Source organism: Taudactylus pleione, unplaced genomic scaffold (genome assembly GCF_031769625.1).
Source record: "Taudactylus pleione unplaced genomic scaffold, aTauple2 ptg000231l, whole genome shotgun sequence".
Lineage (NCBI taxonomy): Eukaryota > Metazoa > Chordata > Amphibia > Anura > Myobatrachidae > Taudactylus > Taudactylus pleione.
This window is the reverse complement of record NW_028284633.1, coordinates 3,443,053-3,464,642: the sequence shown is the minus strand read 5'-3', so window position 1 is coordinate 3,464,642 and position 21,590 is coordinate 3,443,053. Positions and strand designations below refer to the sequence as shown.

The following is a 21,590-nucleotide window of genomic DNA, read 5'->3' as shown; positions in this document are numbered from 1 at the left end:
CTAGTAGCGTCACACACACAGACCCGCTAGTATCGTCACACACACACAGACCCGCTAGTAGCGTCACATACACAGAACCGCTAGTAGCGTCACACACACAGACCCGCTAGTATCGTCACACACAGACCCGCTAGTAGCGTCACACACAGACCCGCTAGTAGCGTCACACACAGACTCGCTAGTAGCGTCACACACAGACCCGCTAGTAGCGTCACACACAGACCCGCTAGTAGCGTCACACACAGACCCGCTAGTAGCGTCACACACAGACCCGCTAGTAGCGTCACATACACAGAACCGCTGTCAGAACTTTGACTATTTCAGTACATAAAGATAAACTACACTTGCTGAAGTTCTATTGTGGGCGTCGGAGGATCTATCCTGGTTGCTGGTGTTCATCACATGCAGTATGCAGAGAGTTACAGTGATCATCTGTTTCTTAGGTGTCGTCAGGCTGTGGGATTCCTTGATTGCTTATTATTCCAAACCTGATTTTATTTGGGTCACATGTTCTGAACTTCCTATGGATCACAGACCTCTAGTATAAAGCCTGTTACTAACTATGCCTCATTGTCTCTGCAATGTTACTTTCAGGTCTTCCTTGGACTCCTGCCAGATCCCCGCTGTGCCTGGTGTATGCTGTGGACCTCGCTACATTCCTGCTCGTGTTCCGGTTCAAGTTCTGATACAGGTTATCAGCTGCACTACAGAGCTCAGCATTGGCATTGTCTTTCTGTTGTTATCCTGCTCTATTACTACTATTCCATTCTACGCTACACTATTTGGTTTACTTGTTATTATTGACTCATACAGACACTGAGGTTACTTCTTCTACAGTTGTCAACTGCACCGTTACAGTCTATCCTCATCGGAACCCCATCACATCGCAGGGCTCAACCCTGCTCCGGACCTTCATCCTGCCGCAGGGCTCAACCCTGCCCCGGAAATTCATTATGCCGCAGGGCTCAACCCTGCTCCGGACCTTCATTACGCCGTAGGGCTCACCCTGCTCTGGACTGTCATTACGCCGCAGGGCTCAACCCTGCTCTGGACCTTCATCACATCACAGGGCTCAACCCTGCTCCCGACCTTCATCCTGCCGCAGGGCTCAACCCTGTTCCGGACCTTCATCACATCACAAGGCTCAACCCTGTTCCGGACCTCCATCACGTCTCAGGGCTCAACCTAGTTCCGGACCTTCATCATGTCTCAGGGCTCAACCATGTTCCGGACCCTCATAACGTCTAAGGGCTCAACCCTGTTCCGGATCCTCATCGTGTCTCAGGGCTCCACCCTGTTCCGGATCCTCATCACGTCTCAGGGCTCAACCCGGTTCCGGACCCTCATCACGTCTCAGGGCTCAACCAAGTTCCGGACCGTCATCACGTCTCAGGACTCAACCCTGTTCCGGATCTTCATTACGTCTCAGGGCTTAACCTCGTTCCGGATCTTGTTACATCTCAAAGCTCAACCCTGTTCCGGACCTCCGTCACGCTACAGGGCTCAACCCTGTTATTGACCTCCATTCTATCCTGAGGCTATAGCTTCGTGTCGGACTTGGGTTTTCACCCCACACCAGTTCAGTGTGTACTTCGAACTTTGTTTCTCACAGGGGCATACCCGTGCAACTGTTAGTGCATGTCATGAACTTTGTGTTATTGAGATTTAATGTGGAACTTTGCCATACAGTTTTTGTTTTTGAATAAATTCTATTTATTTTTATTTTGTGCTAGTGATATTTCATGAAAAGGTCATTCCTAAAACCACCTCAATTCTTACTACCTAGTAAGCCTGATTCTTCCCAGGAGTCTGAAGTGTCTGCAGCCATGACACCTGCTAGTAGCATCACAAACACACACACAGACCCGCTAGTAGCGTAACACACACAGAACCACTATTAGCGTAACACACACAGACGCGCTATTAGCGTAACACACACGGACCCGCTAGTAGCGTCACACACACAGACCCGCTAGTAGCGTAACACACACAGAACCACTATTAGCGTAACACACACAGACGCGCTATTAGCGTAACACACACGGACCCGCTAGTAGCGTCACACACACAGACCCGCTAGTAGCGTAACACACACAGAACCACTATTAGCGTAACACACACAGACGCGCTATTAGCGTAACACACACGGACCCGCTAGTAGCGTCACACACACAGACCCGCTAGTAGCGTCACACACAGAACCGCTAGTAGCGTCACACACACAGACCCGCTAGTAGCGTCACACACACAGAACCGCTACTAGCGTAACACACACAGACCCGCTAGTAGCGTCACACAGACCCGCTAGTAGCGTCACACACAGAACCGCTAGTAGCGTCACACACACAGACCCGCTAGTAGCGTCACACACACAGAACCGCTATTAGCGTCACACACACAGACCCGCTAGTAGCGTCACACACACAGACCCGCTAGTAGCGTCACACACACAGACCCGCTATTAGCGTCACACACACAGACCCGCTATTAGCGTCACACACACAGACCCGCTAGTAGCGTCACACACCCAGACCCGCTAGTAACGTCACACACACAGACCCGCTAGTAGCGTCACACACACACAGACCCGCTAGTAGTGTCACACACACACAAACTCGCTAGTAATGTCACACACACAGACCCGCTAGTAGCGTCACACACACAGACCCGCTAGTAACGTCACACACACAGACCCGCTAGTAACGTCACACACACAGAACCGCTAGTAGCGTCACACACACAGACCCGCTAGTAACGTCACACACACACAGACCCGCTAGTAGCGTCACACACACAGACCCGCTAGTAGCATCACACACACAGACATGTTAGAAGCGTCACACACACACAGACCCGCTAGTAGCGTCACACACACAAACCCGCTAGTAGCGTCACACACACAGACCCGCTAGCGTCACACACACAGACCCGCTAGTAGCGTCACACACACAGACCCGCTAGTAGCGTCACACACACAGACCCGCTAATAGCATCACACACACAGAACCGCCAGTAGCGTCACACACACAGACCCGCCAGTAGCGTCACACACACAGAGCCGCTAGTAGCGTCACACACACAGACCCGATAGTAGCGTCACACACACAGACCCGCTAGTAGCGTCACACACACAGACCCTCTAGTAGCGTGACACACACACAGACCCACTAGTAGCATCACACACACAAAGAGCCGCCAGTAGCGTCACACACACAGACCCGCCAGTAGCATCACACACACAGACCCGCTAGTAGCGTCACACACACACACAGACCCGCCAGTAGCATCACACACACACAGACCCGCTAGTAGCATCACACACACAGACCCGCTAGTAGCATCACACACACACAGACCCGCTAGTAGCGTCACACACACAGACCCGCTAGTAGCATCACACACACACAGAACCGCTAGTAGCGTCACACTCACAGACCCGCTAGTAGCGTCACACACACACAGACCCGCTAGTAGCGTCACAAACACAGACCCGCTAGTAGCGTCACACACACAGACCCGCTAGTAGCGTCACACACACAGACCCGCCAGTAGCGTCACACACACAGACCCGCCAGTAGCGCCACACACACAGACCCGCTAGTAGCGTCACACACACAGACCCGCTAGTAGCGTCACACACACAGACCCGCTAGTAGCGTCACACACACAGACCCGCTAGTAGATTCACACACACAGACCCGCTAGTAGCGTCACACACACAGACCCGCTAGTAGCGTCACACACACAGACCCGCTAGTAGCGTCACACACACACAGACCCGCTAGTAGCGTCACAAACACAGACCCGCTAGTAGCGTCACACACACAGACCCGCTAGTAGCGTCACACACGCACAGACCCGCTAGTAGCGTCACACACACAGACCCGCTAGTAGCGTCACACACACAGACCCGCTAGTAGCGTCACACACACAGACCCGCTAGTAGCGTCACACACGCACAGATCCGCTAGTAGCGTCACACACACAGACCCGCTAATAGCGTCACACACACAGACCCGCTAATAGTGTCATACACACAGAACCGCTAGTAGCGTCACACACACAGACCCGCTAATAGCGTCACACACACAGACCCGCCAGCAGCATCGCACACACACACCCGCTAGTAGCATCACACATACAGACCCGCTAATACCGTCATACACACACACCCGCTAGTAGCATCACACACACAGACCCGCTAATAGCATCACACACACAGACCCGCTAATACCGTCATACACACAGACCCTCTAGTAGTGTGACACAGACCCGCTAGTAGCATCACACACACAGACCCGTTAATAGCGTCATACACACAGAACCGCTAGTAGCATCACACACACACAGACCCTCTAGTAGAGTGACACACACCCGCTAGTAACGTCACACACACAGACCCGCCAGCAGCATCGCACACACACACCCGCTAGTAGCATCGCACACACAGACCCGCCAGTAGCGTCACACACAGACCCGTTAGTAGCGTCACACACACAGACCCGCCAGTAGCGTCACACACAGAACCGCCAGTAGCGTCACACACACACAGACCCGCCAGTAGCGTCACACACACACAGAGCCGCTAGTAGCGTCACACACACACACAGACCCGCTAGTAGCGTCACACACACACAGACCCGCTAGTAGCGTCACACACACACAGAGCCACTAGTAGCGTCACACACACAGACCCGCTAGTAGCGTCACAAACACAGACCCGCTAGTAGCGTCACACACACAGACCCGCTAGTAGCGTCACACACACAGACCCGCTAGTAGCGTCACACACACAGACCCGCCAGTAGCGTGACACACACAGACCCGCCAGTAGCGTCACACACATAGACCCGCTAGTAGCGTCACACACACAGACCCACTAGTAGCGTCACACACACAAACCCGCTAATAGCGTCATACACACAGAACCGCTAGTAGCGTCACACACACAGACCCATACACACAGACCCGCCAGTAGCATCACACCCACACCCGCTAGTAGCATCACACACACAGACCCGCTAATACCGTCATACACACAGACCCACTAGTAGCATCACACACACAGACCCGTTAATAGCGTCATACACACAGAACCGCTAGTAGCATCACACACACACAGACCCTCTAGTAGCGTGACACACACCTGCTAGTGACGTCACACACACAGACCCGCCAGCAGCATCGCACACACACACCCGCTAGTAGCATCGCACACACAGACCCGCTAATAGCATCACACACACAGACCCGTTAATAGCGTCATACACACAGACCCGTTAATAGCGTCATACACACAGACCCTCTAGTAGAGTGACACACACCCGCTAGTATCGTCACACACACAGACCCGCCAACAGCATCGCACACACACCCCCGCTAGTAGCATCGCACACACAGACCCGCTAGTAGCGTCACACACAGACCCGCTAGTAGCGTCACACACACAGACCCGCCAGTAGCTTCACACACACAGAACCGCCAGTAGCGTCACACACACAGACCCGCCAGTAGCATCACACACACAGAGCCGCTAGTAGCGTCACACACACAGACCCGCTAGTAGCGTCACACACACACAGACCCGCTAGTAGCGTCACACACACACAGACCCGCTAGTAGCGTCACACACACAGACCCGCTAGTAGCGTCACACACACAGACCCGCTAGTAGCGTCACACACACACAGACCCGCTAGTAGCGTCACACACACAGACCCGCTAGTAGCGTCACACACACAGACCCGCTAGTAGCGTTACACACACAGACCCGCTAGTAGCGTCACACACACACAGACCCTCTAGTAGCGTGACACACACCCGCTAGTAACGTCACACACACAGACCCGCCAGCAGCATCGCACACACACACCCGCTAGTAGAATCGCACACACAGACCCGCTAGTAGTGTCACACACACAGACCCGCTAGTAGCGTCACACGCACAGAACCGCCAATAGCGTCACACGCACAGAACCGCCAGTAGCGTCACACACACAGACCCGCCGATAGCGTCACACACGCAGACCCGCTAGTAGCGTCACACACACGCAGACCCGCTAGTAGCGTCACACACACGCAGACCCGCCAGTAGCGTCACACACACGCAGACCCGCCAGTAGCGTCACACACACAGACCCGCCAGTAGCGTTACACACACAGACCCGCTAGTAGCGTCACACACACACAGACCCGCTAGTAGCGTCACACACACACAGACCCGCTAGTAGCGTCACACACACAGACCCGCTAGTAGCGTCACACACACACAAACCCGCTAGTAGCGTCACACACACAGACCCGCTAGTAGCGTCACACACACAGACCCGCTAGTAGCAACACACACACAGACCCGCTAGTAGCGTCACACACACACAAACCCGCTAGTAGCGTCACACACACAGACCCGCTAGTAGCGTCACACACACAGACCCGCTAGTAGCGTCACACACACAGACCCGCTAGTAGCGTCACACACACAGATCCGCTAGTAGCGTCACACACACACAGACCCGCTAGTAGCGTCACACAGACACAGACCCGCTAGTAGCATCAACATACAGACCCGCTAGAAGCGTCAGACAAACAGACCCGCTAGAAGCGTCACACACATAAACCCGCTAGTAGCGTCACACCCACACAGACCCGCTAGTAGCATCACACACACAGACCCGCTAGTAGCGTCACACACACAGACCCGCTAGTAGCATCTCACACACAAACCCGCTAGTAGCGTCACACACACAGACCCGCTAGTAGCGTCACACACACAGACCCGCTAGTAGCATCACACACACAAACCCGCTAGTAGCGTCACACACACAGACCCGCTAGTAGCGTCACACACACAGACCCGCTAGTAGCGTCACACACACAGACCCGCTTGTAACATCACACACACAGACCCGCTAGTAACATCACACACACAAACCCGCTAGTAGCGTCACACACACAAAGACCCGCTAGTAGCGTCACACACACACAGACCCGCTAGAAGCGTCACACACACAGACCCGCTAGTAGCGTCACACACACAGACCCACTATTAGCGTCACACACACAGACCCATAGGCGAAACTAGAGATCTGGTAATGGGTGGTCCCAGTTTTAGCACCATGTCAGATATTGGAAAAAAAACACCAGTGGCATCCTTCCCCATGGTGTCATCCGGTGTAGGGGTGTATGTTGTGCGTCTCTCTGCCCCAGTGTACTTCCCAGTGCGTCTCTAAGCCCAATTTCTCTGGCCCCAGTGTGCGTCTCTCAGCCCCACTGCCCCGACCTCAGTGTGTGTCTCTAAGTCCTTTTTCTCCAGAACCACTAGTAACGCCACACACACAGAACCACTACTAGCATCATACAAACAGACCCGCTAGTAGTGTCATAAACACAAACCCGCTAGTGACGTCATACAAACAGACACGCTAGTAATATCATACACAGACCGCTAGTAGTTTTATACACACAGACACACTAGTAGTGTCTTACATCCTGACACACTAGTAGCTTCATAGATACATACCCGCTTGTAGCATAATACAACAGACACACTAGTAGCAGCTAGGGGTGTGCACCGGCCACTTTTTGTGTTTTGTGTTTTTGTTCCTATGCTATTATTAACCTCAATAACCTTAATTTCCACTCATTTCCAGTCTATTCTGAACACCTCACACCTCACAAAATTGTTTTTAGGCCAAAAGGTTGCACCGAGGTAGCTGGATGACTACGCTAAGCAACACGAGTGGGCAGCACAAACACGTGGCCCATCTAGGAGTGGCACTGCAGTGGTAGACAGGATGGCAGTTTGAAAAACTAGGCCCCAAACAGAACATAATGCAAAGAAAAAAAGAGGTGCAAGATGGAATTGTCCTTGGGCCCTCCCACCCACCCTTATGTTGTATAAACACTTTAGCAAACCAATCATTTCAGCGCCAGGGTCTGCCACACGACTGTGGCTGAAATGATTGGTTCATTTGGGCCCCCACAAAACAAGCTGGCAATTAATCTGTCCCTGCACAAACTGGCTCTACGGAGGCAAGATGTCGTCCTCATCCTCCTCATCCACCGATTCCTCAGTGTTGTGTACATCCTCATCCTCACAGAGTATTAATTCGTCCCCGCTGGAATCCACCACCACAGATCCCTCTGTACGTTCTGGAGGCTGGTCTCCCTGGGAGAATTGATCATTCATTTTTATGAACATCATCTTCTCCACATTTTGTGGAAGCAACCTCCTACGCCTTTCGCTGACAAGGTTCCCAGCTGCACTAAACACTCTTTCGGAGTACACACTGGAGGGGGGGCAACTTAGGTAAAATAGAGCCGGTTTGTACGGGGCCTCCAAATTGCCTCTTTTTCCTGCCAGTACAGGTACGGACTTCTGACATGCCTACTTGGATGCTGTCACCGATGTAATCCTCCACCATTCTGTCAATGGTGACAGCATCATATGCAGTGATAGTAGACACGTCATAAATTGTCCCGACTAGATGGCCAAACTTGGTCCTGCCTGCTCTGCATCACTGCCAGCAGGTGGGTTAGGATATCTAAGTTGTGTCCTGGCAGCCCCAGTTGCGGGAGAAAATGAAGGAGCTATTGCCGTGTTACGTTCCGCTTCAGCTGACAGTGTTTTCACCAGCAGGTCTTTGCACCTCTGCAGGCTTGTGTCCATCGGAAAGAGAGACACCAAGTAGGGTTTAAACCTAGGATGGAGCACAGTGGCCAAAATGTAGTGGTCTGATTTCAATAGATTGCCCACCCTCGAATCCTGGCAAAGCGAATGAAGGGCTTCATCCACAAGTCCCACATACCAAGCAGAATCGCTCCGTCTTAGCTCCTCCTTCACTTTCTCCAGCTGCTTCTGCAAAAGTCTGATGAGGGGAATGACCTGACTGAAGCTGGCAGTGTCTGAACTGACTTCACATTTGGCACGTTCGAAGGGCTGGAGAACCTTGCACAACACGAAAATCATTCTCCACTGCGCTTGAGTCAGGTGCATACCCCCTCCTTTGCCTATGTCATAGGTGGATGTATAGGCTTGAATGGCCTTTTGCTGCTCCTCCATCCTCTGAAGCATATAGAGTATTGAGTTCCACTGCGTTACAACCTCTTGCTTCGGGTGATGGCAGGGCAGGTTCAAAAGTGTTTGTTGGCACTCCAGACTTTGGCACGTAGTCACTGAATGGTGAAAGTGGCCAGAAATTCTTCGGGCCACCCAAAGCATCTCCTGCACGCCCCTGTTGTTTTAAAAAAATTCTGCACCACCAAATTTATTGTGTGAGCAAAACATGGGACGTGCTGGAATTTGGCCAGATGTAATGCCCGCACAATATTGGTGGCATTGTCAGATATCACAAATCTCCAGGAGAGTCTAAGTAGAGTAAGCCATTGGGCGATGATTTCCCTCAGTTTCTCTAAGAGGTTGTCGGCGGTGTGTCTCTTACCAAAACCAGTGAAACACAGCGTAGCCTGCCTTGGAACGAGCTGGCGTTTCTGCTATTGGTGACGCTGCTGTTGTGGCTGCGTAAGGTGATACATCTACCCAGTGGGCTGTCACAGTCATATAGTCCTTAGTCTGCCCTGTTCCACTTGTCCGTGGTTAAGTGGACATTGGGTACAACCGCATTTTTTAGGACAATGAGGACAGTTTTTCTGACGTCTCTATACATTCTCGGTATCGCCTGGCTAGTGAAGAGGAATCTAGATGGGATTTGGTACCGGGGACACAATACCTCCATCAATTGTCTAAATCCCACTGCACTTTTGGCGGATACCGGACACCAACACCAACATAGCTGTCAAGGCCTCAGTTATCTGCTTTGCAACAAGATGACTGCTGTCGTCTTTCATCCTCCTCGCTAAGGACTGTTGGAGGGTCAATTGCTTAGTAAAAGAAGTAGTGGTGTTCCAACTTCCTCTCTGGGATGACGAATGACTGACAGCAGCAACAGCTGCAGCAGGAGGCGTAGCAATACAGGATCCTCCGGAGGAATCCGGGATAGGAGAGTCAGTCATGCCAGAGACATGGCCTGCAGGACTACTTCCGATCCTGACTAAGGAGGAAATTGACGAGGAGGGAGTTGATGGTGTGGTTTGCAGGTGCTTGGATACAACAGGAGAAAGAGATATAGGTGTCCCTGGACTGCTTACTGTCTTAGCCACAGTTTCAATTTCTGATCTTGACAGTAAATTTTTAGGAACGTACTGCAGGTGACGTATAAGGGATTATGTTCCTAGGTGGTTAACGTCCTTACCCCTACTTATTCCACCTTTACATAAGCTACATATGGCAAGACAGTTGTTGTCCAGATTTGGATAGCAAATATTTCCAGACCAAAGAGGTGGAATTTTTGGCCTTCTGCCCCGGCATGACCATGATGGGGTTTTTCATACCACAGACAACAACTCTTTCCCTTGGTGCCTGATTTAAACAAACCACATCACCATCAGAATCCTCCTCCCCAACTTCCTCCTCAGCGCCCGCTACACCAGTATCCTCATCCTGTTGTACTTCAACAGTGACATCTTCAATTTGAATATCAGCAACTGGACTGTGGGTGCTCCTTTCAGCACTTGCATGGGGCGTGCAAATGGTGGAAAGAGCCACCTCTTCCCGTCCAGTGCTGGGAAGGTCAGGCATCGCAACCACCACCACACTTGGACTCTCCTTGGGGATTTGTGATATCTTCTTAGAATGCACAGTTCTTTGATGTGCTTTTGCCAACTTAACTCTTTTCATTTTTCTAGTGGGAGGAGGGTTTCCATCGTCATGTGAAGCTGAACCACTAGTCATGAACATAGGCCAGGACAATTTAAATTTATTTTTTGGGTAATTTTACTGAACTTTGGCTTTTTGGATTTTATATACCCTCTACTATGACATTGGGCATCGGCCTTGGCAGACCTCGTTGATGGCATTTCATCGTCTATGTTATGACTAGTGGCAGCAGCTTCAGCACTAGGAGGAAGTATTTTTTGATCTTTCCCTATTTTATCCTCCAAATTTTTGTCCTCCATTATTTTTATGGAGTGAATAACCCCTGTAAAAAAATTTTGTTTGAAGAAGGGCAGCGTACCCCTACACAACACAGAGCAGCCCCTGTCAAAATTATTTATTTGAAGGGCAGCGTACCCCTACACCACACAGGGCAGCCCCTGTAAAAATTATTTGTTTGAAGAAGGGCAGCGTGGGATGCAATCAGGAAACCAGCTGACGTGATCCCGATAGCCGGCTTCCCGACTGCTTTATCCCGGCGTGGGTTAAATGACAGGCGTCTATATCTAGACGCCTGTCATTTTCCCGATGCCAGGAGACAGGCGCCCTGCATCCCGATCGTAGTGGTACCGGGCACTGCGAGCGGACAGTCGTGGGGGGGAGGGTTAGGTTTAGGGCACCCAGGGGGGACTTAGGGTTAGGCATGCTGTAGCATGTTGATACAGTGTATTCGGGGCCCTATGTGGATTACTGCGGAGAACATCAAAAGGTGAGTATTGGATCTTTTTTCCCAGGTACAATCATTGGATACTTTACGTTGAGAAGGGGACGTGAACATCTGGAAGAACGTGAGTATGTGTGTGTATGTATGTACAGTAATAAAACTTTATATTCACGGTGTGTGTGCCTTAATGCCCCGCATGCTGGTACTTGTGGTTCTCCAAGTACCAGCATATGGGGGAGGCTTGCTGGGACCTGCAGTTCTACTGTAAAGACAATGTTGTCTTTTCAATTTTTCACACTACACCTACACTATCAACCCACCACCCACTGCCCAGGGGTGGCGGGGCTAGCCCCGGGCTTTCAGCCTAGGCCAGGGGTGCCCTGGAGAGGGGGAACCATTTATTGGAGGGTCCCCAACTCCCCAGGGATCCCTGGCCTGGGCTGACTAATTGTCAGGACTGATGCTGCGGCTGGGGGGCCCGGTGAATGGGCTCCCCTGGCTGTGGCATCAGCCCCCCGCTAGAAAGGGTCCAGAGCTTGTTTGAATTATAGGGGTACCCCTACGCAAATTTGTTACCTCTATAATTCAAACCAGGACTGGCCCTGCAGCCAGGTGCTGGTTTCTAAATTATGGTGGAACCCTATTAATTTTTTTCCCCATAATTTTTGGTACCAGGACTGGCTGGCAAGTCCGGGGCTGGTTATGCTTTTTTGGGGGGGGACCTTATGTCTTTTTTTTGTAACTTTCAACAATTATTTTACAGGTTCAATGCACAAGCAGCCTTCACATATTTCACTGATATGTGCAGACTTCGAGTAAGTCATCTCATCTAAACTCGCATCTAAACTCGCATCTAAACTAGGGGTGAGCGGGTTCGGATTTCTGAAATCGGAACCCCCCCGAGCCCCCCCGATCCGAGGCCGATCCGAGTCAGGCTCGACTTTTCCCGCCTGACTCGGATCTGAAATCGAGGCAAAACGTCATCATCCCGCCTTCCGGGTCTCGCGGGTTTTGTATCCTATATAAGGTACCCGCGTCTGCGCCACTTTCTCACTCGGCTGTGGACAGTGAAGAGGGAGGGTGGGAGTTAGGGCTGGCTGGGCTGTGTAGTGTAGTGTAGTGTAGTGCAGTGTAGTGTTGTGCTGTGCTGCGCTGCTGTTGTCCATAGGGGCTGTGTACACTACTTCAAAGTCCATAGGGGCTGGCTGGACTGTGTTGTGCAGTCAGTTGTCCATAGGGGCTGTGTCCACTCCAAAGTCTTGTGCAGTGTCCCAGTCCTAAAGGGGTGCTGTAGTGTTGTCCAGGGGGTGCTCTGTCCGTCAGGGGTGCTCCCCCCAAGTGCAAAAAAAATAATATTTTTTCTGTGTTTGTGAATTGTGTGCACTGTGGCTGCACGTGCATCAACAAAGGAGCAGCGCCAAGCGTGCGATTGTGTCCCATAAGTAGAGGGCCGGCTGGCTTGTCCGTTAAAGGGTGCTGTAACTCCCAAAGTACACTCCAAACAAAATAAAAAAATATATTTTTTTGTGTTTGTGAATTGTGTGCGCAGTAGCCGCACGTACATCAACAAAGTAGTGCCAAGCGTGCGCCTGTGTCCTATAAATAAAGGGCCAGCTGGATTGACTGCTAACGGGTGCTTTAACCCCCAAAGGGCACTCCAAACAAAATAAATATTTTTTTTCTGAGTTTGTGAATTGTGTGCACTGTGGCTGCATGTGCATCAACAAAGGAGCAGCGCCAAGCGTGCGCCTGTGTCCCATAAGTAAAAGGCCGGCTGGCTCATTTCTTAAAGGGTGGTGTAACCCACAAAGTGCACTACTCTCCAGCAAAAATAAAAAAATATTTTCTGTGTTTGTGTGCGCCTTAGCTGCACGTATATATCAATATAACATAAATGGAGGACCAAACTTTCTCCGTTAAAAATAAAATAGGGAAAGATCAAGAACCACTTCCTCCAAGTGCTGTTGCTGCTGCTGGGAGTTGTTCATCATCCCAGAGAGGAAGTAGGAACACCACTACTTTTACTAAACAATTGACCCTCCAACAGTCCCTAGCAATGAGGATGAAGTACGACAGCAGTCATCCTGAAGCAAAACATATAACTGAGGCCTTGACTGCTATGTTGGTGTTAGACGTGCGTCCGGTATCCGCCATTAGTGCAGTGGGATTTAGACAATTGATGGAGGTAGTGTGTCCCCGGTTCCAAATCCCGTCTAGATTCCATCTGCATCCTCAAAGCAGCAGCGACAAACGTGTGTTTGTCTGTTAAAGGGTGGTGTAACCCTCAAAGTGCGCTCCACAAACAATAAAACAATTCTACATTTTTTTTCTGTCTTTGTGAATTGTGTGAGCTGTAGCCGCACCTGCATCCTCAAAGCAGCAGCGACAAGCGTGCGTCTGTCTGTTAAAGGATTACATCGGTGACAGCATCCAAGTAGGCATGTCAGACAGTCCGTACATGTACTGGCAGGAAAAAGAGGCAATTTGGAGGCCCCTGTACAAACTGGCTTTATTTTACCTGAGTTGCCCCCCCTCCAGTGTGCACTCCGAAAGAGTGTTTAGTGCAGCCGGGAACCTTGTCAGCAAAAGGCGTAGGAGGTTGCTTCCACAAAATGTGGAGAAGATGATGTTCATAAAAATGAATTATCAACTCTTCCAGGGAGACCAGCCTCCAGAACGTACAGAAGGACCTGTGGTGGTGGATTCCAGCGGAGACGAGTTAATACTCTGTGAGGATGAGGATGTACACAACACTGAAGAGGGTGAGGAATCGGTGGATGAGGAGGATGAGGACGACATCTTGCCTCCGTAGCGCCAGTTTGTGCAGGGACAGATTAATTGCCAGCTTGTTTTGTGGGGGCCCAAACGAAACAATCATTTCAGCCACAGTCGTGTGGCAGACCCTGGCGCTGAAATGATTGGTTTGCATGTCCTGTTTATACAACATAAGGGTGGGTGGGAGGGCCCAAGGACAATTCCATCTTGCACCTCTTTTTTTTCTTTGCATTATGTACAGTTTGGGGCCTAGTTTTTCAAACTGCCATCCTGTCTGCCACTGCAGTGTCACTCCTAGATGTGCCACGTGTTTGTGCCGCCCACTCGTGTCGCTTAGCATAGTCATCCAGCTACCTCGGTGCAACCTTTTGGACATAAAAACACTATTGTGAGGTGTGAGGTGTTCAGAATAGACTGAAAATGAGTGGAAATTAAGGTTATTGAGGTTAATAATAGCATAGGAGCAGAAAAACCCACAAATTCTGTGATTTTAGCTGTTTTTATGCTTTTTTTAAAAAAAAAGCAGATCCAAAACACAAAACCCAGAACCCAAAACACGGAAGGGTGGTTTGGCAAAACCAATCCAGATCCAAAACACGAAGAAAGATCCAGATCCAAAACCAAAACACAAAACATGAAAAGAGGCCGGTGCACACCCCTAATCTAAACTCGCATCTAAACTCACATCTAAACCATACTTGCCTACTTTTGAAAATGCATTTCAGGGAGATTGTGAAAGTAACACCTATGAGCGTGGCGGTAAAGTGGGCGTGTACTGCTACATCTGAGAGGCGTGTCATAACATTGATTTACATCCACATGTACATGAGCCCCAAAGCAGTTAGCAAGAGCTACTTGTTGATGACAACACACTGATACTTCTCAGAAAATACATGTAACCATAGGGATCATTGGCCCTCATTCAGAGCCGGACGCTCTGAGCAGAGCGCTCGCTCTGAATGAGGGCCGTCCTCCATAAAAATGGAGCGTCCTCCTGGACGCTCGTATAGCTGTGGGTCACCACGCACAGCACATACGAGCATACAGGATGATGGTCGCAATGGTCTTGACCATCGCGACCATCGCCAGTGCGACCAGAAGCCTGTGGTCGGGTTTTTCGACCACAAGCCTTGGAGTGATTTTGGCTCTATCAGAGCTAAAATCACTCCCACTGACATCACTAGTGATGTCAGTGGGGCCGGCTTCTGACGGTAGGCGTTCCCTTGGGAACGCCTCCGTCTGGCAGGCACGCCCCCGGGACGCCCACCAAAGGGGGCGTGCTGTCAATCAACATAGACAGCACGCCCCCTTTGATCAGACACAACGAGCGAAGGAAAGTCCTTCGCTCGTCGCGTCTGGCGCATGCGCACCATCGACCCACTTGCGAGCGGACAGCCGCTTGCGAGTGGGTCTGAATCAGGCCCATTATTCCTTATAACCAATGCAGGGAAATTATACTAATGATCCCATTTGAATGTATATATCTCTGTTTTTTCTTTTATATAACAGTGTCATAATGGGGGTAAGGTGAAATGAGGGAGATTGGTGGACTCTTCAGGGCGACAGGGAGATTTCTGCTATTTCAGGGAGTCTCCCTGACAATGAGGGAGAGTTGGCAAGTATGATCTAAACTCACATCTAAACTCGCATCTAAACTCACATCTAAACTCGCAATTTTGGTGAAAAAAACTCACTTTGCTTCACCATCGGAAAACTCACTTTCAGCTAAACTCACTTCTTAGTAAATTTGCAAGTTTTAAAAGGGAAAACTCTCCCTAGTTTTGGTTGGGAACAAAGTGAGTTTAAACACAACCAAACTCGATTCTTAGTAAATTTACCCCCTAGAATAATTTATGTATTTATCCCTAAGTACGTACATTAGACAAATCCAAATGGGGTTAGAGTCTAGCAGACAGCAGGGAGTGGAGCCTGTGGGGCTGATACGGAGTACTCGGCAAGTTTTTGTATACAGGGCATGTGCTGATGGGAACCTACGCTTTTTAGTGATATTCTGTCAAATTTTGAGTCACACGGAAGTTAGACGGATCTGTGTGTTCCATGGAATTAGGAGTCTCAGGGCAAAACTGGCCCTGACATCAGTGTCATGGACGTGTCATGGAAGTGCCATGGGCATGTCACAGGAGTGTTGTGGGCGTGTCACAGGAGTGTTGTGGGCGTGTCATGGGAGTGCCATTGGCATGTCACAGGAGTGTTGTGGGTGCGTCACGGTTGTGTCGTGGGCGTGTATGTATTGCTCTGTGCGCACGTATAAGGGATGGCTGTGTCTGGTGGATCTCTTGCACATAGCATGGGCTGGTACAAGTGCAGATACTAATGATGACGGTTGCGAGGACCGGTGTAAAATCAATGGGCGGCGCAGGCTTTCCACTTGCAGGCATTAGTCCTATGGATTTCCGCGTTAGTAAATCTGGCCTCCGCAGCTGCCGGCAACTAGCGACTCAGAATCAGCCCCTGTATGTGAATAATCGCCTTACCTGCGCCATCTGTACTGCGCTGGGGAAATGACTGAAGCTGGATGTGTCCATCAACTGATGTTTGGTACCAGACTTGGTTCTAGAAAACATAATACATCATATATATTATAATGATTCCTTGGTTATAACGGCATCTATATAATAATGTGCTATGACCTGTCCCGCATCCATCATGTGCAGTGGGAGCTGCAGCTGACGCCCCCAATGCTTTCTTTCTGCGTGCGTGATTGCAGAGCAATCACAATGCTAACTCACGCCCGCGCACTGAGATTCATACGCATGCGCTGTACGCACCATCGGCCGATCTGTGGACCTCCTTCAGACGCGCTCGCAAGCGGGTCGATGGTGGGGCACTGCGCACATGCCGTGCGTGCGCAAGCCCCGTAGCAAGTGAGAAATTCACTCGCTCTGGGGCTCGCTGCAAACAGGGCGGCTGTCAATGTTGATCGACGGCTTGCCCCGTTTTGTAGGCGGGGTGGGGGGGTGGCTGGACAAATGGAGGCATTCCTGAAGGAACACCTGCCGTTTGTGGTCAGCCCTACTGACATCACTCATTATGTAAGTAGTGAGCTTCCTGCTCTATTAGAGCAGGAAGCTCACTGGGGCTTGAGGCAGATGAGACCTTACCACAAGGATCTCGTCGCAAGCCCAATGGTTGCGATGGTCGCGACCATCACCTGGCCGCTCGCAAAAGCTGTGGGTGGTCACCCATAGCTTAGCGAGCGGCCAGGAGGCCGTTTTTTCTTTAAAAAGTAGCCGCCCTCATTCAGAGCGAGTGCTCGCTTTTTGCGTGCGCCTCTGAATGAGGTCCTGTGTACGCTGTTGCAATCCGTAATGAATCAGGCCCGGTGTACACAAAGAATATATGTGTCTTATGGGGTCTATTCAGCAACCATGTCGATATTGACAGGACTACTTTCATCTTCTCCAAACCTTTCCCCACAGTCTCTGCATCTCCTCACAGTATATATATATATATATTATATATATATATATATATATATATATATATATATTTATATCCTGTATATATATTGTGATAAGGTCGGGGTAGGGGTCCCTCTCCTGGGAGTAGATGGACACCTCCTTACACACAGCAGCCAGGAAACAGCACTCCAGTCGTGGATTTTCGTGTGAGCTGGTCAGCGCCAGTTTTTATTGTGCAATATCAATAATCAAATAAACAAACATAAAATAAATCCTAGCCCATCTGGGCTCTAACTAGACAGCAAATTCCCTCACTAACCGAACACTAAAAAATAAGTTCACGTCCACAGTACCATCCGGTTTGTAGCAAACAGTGTCTCAGAGCAAGCTAACCTGCGGGCCAGCTCTCCCAGGTATGAGACACTCAGCCACAAGTAAACCCAGCTTATCACAGCCATTTCCAGTTGCAAGCCCTAATGATCTGCTACCAGGCTGAAAGGCCCAACACCCGGAGTGGCCTATGCAAGGAGCCCTCCCTCTCCTCACATCCACACCCCCAGGACCCATTCTGGCTTTTCACAAAAGCAGACATTTCTAGTTTGCTTCTCCTGGGGGTTTTAAAACACGTAGGACAGGAATCTGGGAGATATAAAAGCCATTCCACACTTCTCCAGTGCTTCTATCACACTATATATATATATATATATATATATATATATATATGGGGTGTGTTGGAAGGCACTCTGCAGGACTACACAACAATATTGTTGTTTAGTCTTGCAGAGTGCCTTCCAACACACCCCATATGCATTATTTCTCGGGTTGTGCACCAGGCAATTTGCTTCTTTGTTCATTTGAGTGCCGGACCATTCACTCAGGGTTGTATATATATATATATATTAGCTGGAGCTGTTTGTTTACACATCTTCCTCCAACAAACCTCTCCTTAGGCAGGCCTCACGAAAAGTGTGACAAACTTCCCCATCAACAGTCCTAAGGTCTTTGAAGGAAGTAGGACCTGTAACGGTGTAAAGCAAACTTCGGAGATAGAAGCATTCAAAATTTGTAGGATGGACATAGGGCTGGCCCTAGCCCAAATTTTTTGGTAAGCGAGTATATTTTTTGGCCTCCCCAGGCATATTGTTACTCGTGCCCAAACAAATTAAGGGGCTGTGGTCTCATGGAAAAAGCCATAACCATGACACACACCCTTTTCTCGTCACTCTGGGAACAGTCCTTTCCATTCCATATGCATTCCATATGAACCTTAATGTAGTCCCCCCCTTGTAGTGCCCCTAGTAGTAGTTCCCCCCTTGTAGTGCCCCTAGTAGTAGTCCCCTTGTAGTGCCCTTAGTAGTAGTCCCCCCTTTGTAGTAGTCCCCCCTTGTAGTGCCCTTAGTAGTAGTGCCCCCCTTGTAGTAGTCCCCCCTTGTAGTAGCCCCTAGTAGTAGTCCACCCTTGTAGTGCCCCTAGTAGTAGTCCCCCCTTGTAGTGCCTCTTGTAGTAGTCCCCCCTTGTAGTAGTCCCCTCTTGTAGTGTCCTAGTAGTAGTCCCCCCTTGTAGTGCCCCTAGTAGTGGTCCCCCTCTTGTAGTAGTCTCCCCTTGTAGTAGCCTCTAGTAGTAGTCCCCCCTTGTAGTAGCCCCTAGTAGTAGTCCCCCCCTGTAGTGCACCTAGTAGTAGTCCCCCTTGTAGTGCCCCTAGTAGTAGTCCCCCCTTGTAGTAATCCCCTCTTGTAGTGCCCCTAGTAGTAGTCCACCCTTGTAGTGCCCCTAGTAGTAGTCCCCCTCTTGTAGTAGTCCCCCCTTGTAGTAGCCCCTAGTAGTAGTCCCCCCTTGTAGTGACCCTCCCATAGACACACACGTAATAAAAGTAAAAAAAAACCACTTACCTGAATCCCTGCTCCGGCTTCTGCCATCCACTCCTCCGTCCGTCCTCCCTCCAGGCAAAGGCTGCTCCTCCGTGTCTTGGTCTTGCAGGCTGCTCCTTGTCTTTAGTTTTCTCCCCTGCCTCCCAGAATGCCAGGCACGACCGCGATAACATCACGCGTACCTGGCGTAACAGGCCAGCCGGCCCGGATGTACAGTGTAAACATGGCCAAGAGCTTCTGTTGCTGTGATACCAGGATGACCATCTACAGCGACTCCCTTTTTTCTGTGCATAAAAACTTTTCGAGAAGCATTCCATGTGTAATATTTTGGCAGCTCACAGTACAGCAGGATCCTTGCAAAGTCATCATTTTGACACAGTTCGAAGAAAGAAGTCAATGTTGTTGCGTAATTTGGTATAGTCAGAGAGCTGAGAATGTTGGGAATGCCTGATAAAGCACTCTTTGATAATAAACATTAATTACATGACAAAACATGACAACACAAAACTCTCGCTCCGAGATCCTACCCATATGCCGTGAGGCCCCACAATGAGCATACAGCAAATATTGTGTTTTTTAATTAATTAAAATTTTAACAGAAATTAATTCCTATTTCCAATTTTTTTAGTTGCCTTGCCGTGTTTTAATACATGATCTTGGCTTGTAAACTGTGGATTTGTATAGAGAGACAGAAGGACAAATTTTCGCTTTTATATAGTAGATAGAATATATCTCCCTTCCTAGAACTTGTCAGCTTTGAATTCATATTGAAACTAAAAAAACGCTAAATTATCAAAAAAGGATGATGGATGGTTTTAAATTCAATAGACAAATAATTAATACATAATTTAAAATGAGTATTCATCAATCAAGTCGTGTAGAACACTATTCTGACATAAAGAATACACATCACAAAAAAGAAAACACATAAATAAATATAAAATGGATATAGGAATAAAAAAAGGGTATAGGACTATATGTATCCGCTCCTATATTTAAGTGGCGATTAGGACTTCTCTCCTTTTGTGTCCCCAAATAAAAAGTTATTAGCAGCAATGAAGCTGAATTGAATTCATATTGCTCTCTCCCCGACAAACTCATCCATCTCCCAGGTGAAGTTCCCACGGAGTAGCATTTGGGAAGGGGGGGCAATATGAATTTAAGATGGGCAAACACACACATATATATATATATATATATATATCTTTTTCTATGAAGTCATACGGTCCACAGGGTGACCTTGGGGTATAGATGATGCCAAGTCATCCGGACACCTTACACAGTACATTTTTCCTTCCCAGGATGCACTTGGGTCTCCCTCTATACCCAGCCCCCGGGCCAGAGGCACCTCAGTTTCGTAGCAAGCTAAAGGTCGGAGGAGTATAAAAGAGTGAGAAGAAAGTCTGCAACACACTAGAATCACATTGTCACATAGAAGGAGACAGGAAACCGGTGACCAGAGCGAAGCCCAACTGAAGCACAGGGTGTCAGGGTGGACCCTATGGACTTTGTAGAAAAAGAGACAACAAAGGTAAGTTCTTACCATATCTCTTATTTTCTACTTATTTTGTACTTCAGGGTCCATAGGGGGTCCACAGGGTGACCTTGGGGATGTCCCAAAGCAGTACCCTCAAAGGTGGGGACGCTCCTGAGCAGAGAGGACAATACGCCGCCCAAAGGAAACATCCTGAGAGGCAAAGGTATTGAATGCATAATACCTTAGGAAGGACTGGACAGAAGACCACGTGGCCGCCTTACACAGCTGAGCTGTCGAGGTGCCACAGCGAGCTGCCCACGAAGGACCCACAGACCGAGTAGAATGAGCAGTAACAGAGGGCGGTACTGGAAGGCCCTCATGAGAGTAAGCCTCAGAGATCGCCATGCGAAACCATCTAGCCAAAGTTTGCTTATTGGCTGGCTATCCCTTCTTGTGAAAGCCGTTGAGGACAAACAAGGAGTCTGACTTCCGAAGGGAACTGGTATGGTTCACATAAATCCTGAGGGCACGTACCACATATAATGAGGCCTCACCTGCCGAGAGGTCTGGGGAATTAAAGGCCGGCACAATAATTTCCTCATAAATGTGGAAA

The 21,590-nt window shown here is 49.6% G+C and overlaps 1 protein-coding gene across 1 annotated transcript in view; it reads right to left on the bottom strand.

The window, feature by feature from the left end:
• The window catches only part of LOC148516919 (rap1 GTPase-activating protein 1-like), a 286,202-nt gene that overhangs the window by 87,540 nt on the left and 177,072 nt on the right, over positions 1 to 21,590 (bottom strand). The window contains exon 7 of the mRNA XM_088479397.1: positions 16,706 to 16,784. Coding sequence (XP_088335523.1) covers positions 16,706 to 16,784 — 79 coding nt within the window. The remainder of the gene's footprint in view (positions 1 to 16,705; positions 16,785 to 21,590) is intronic.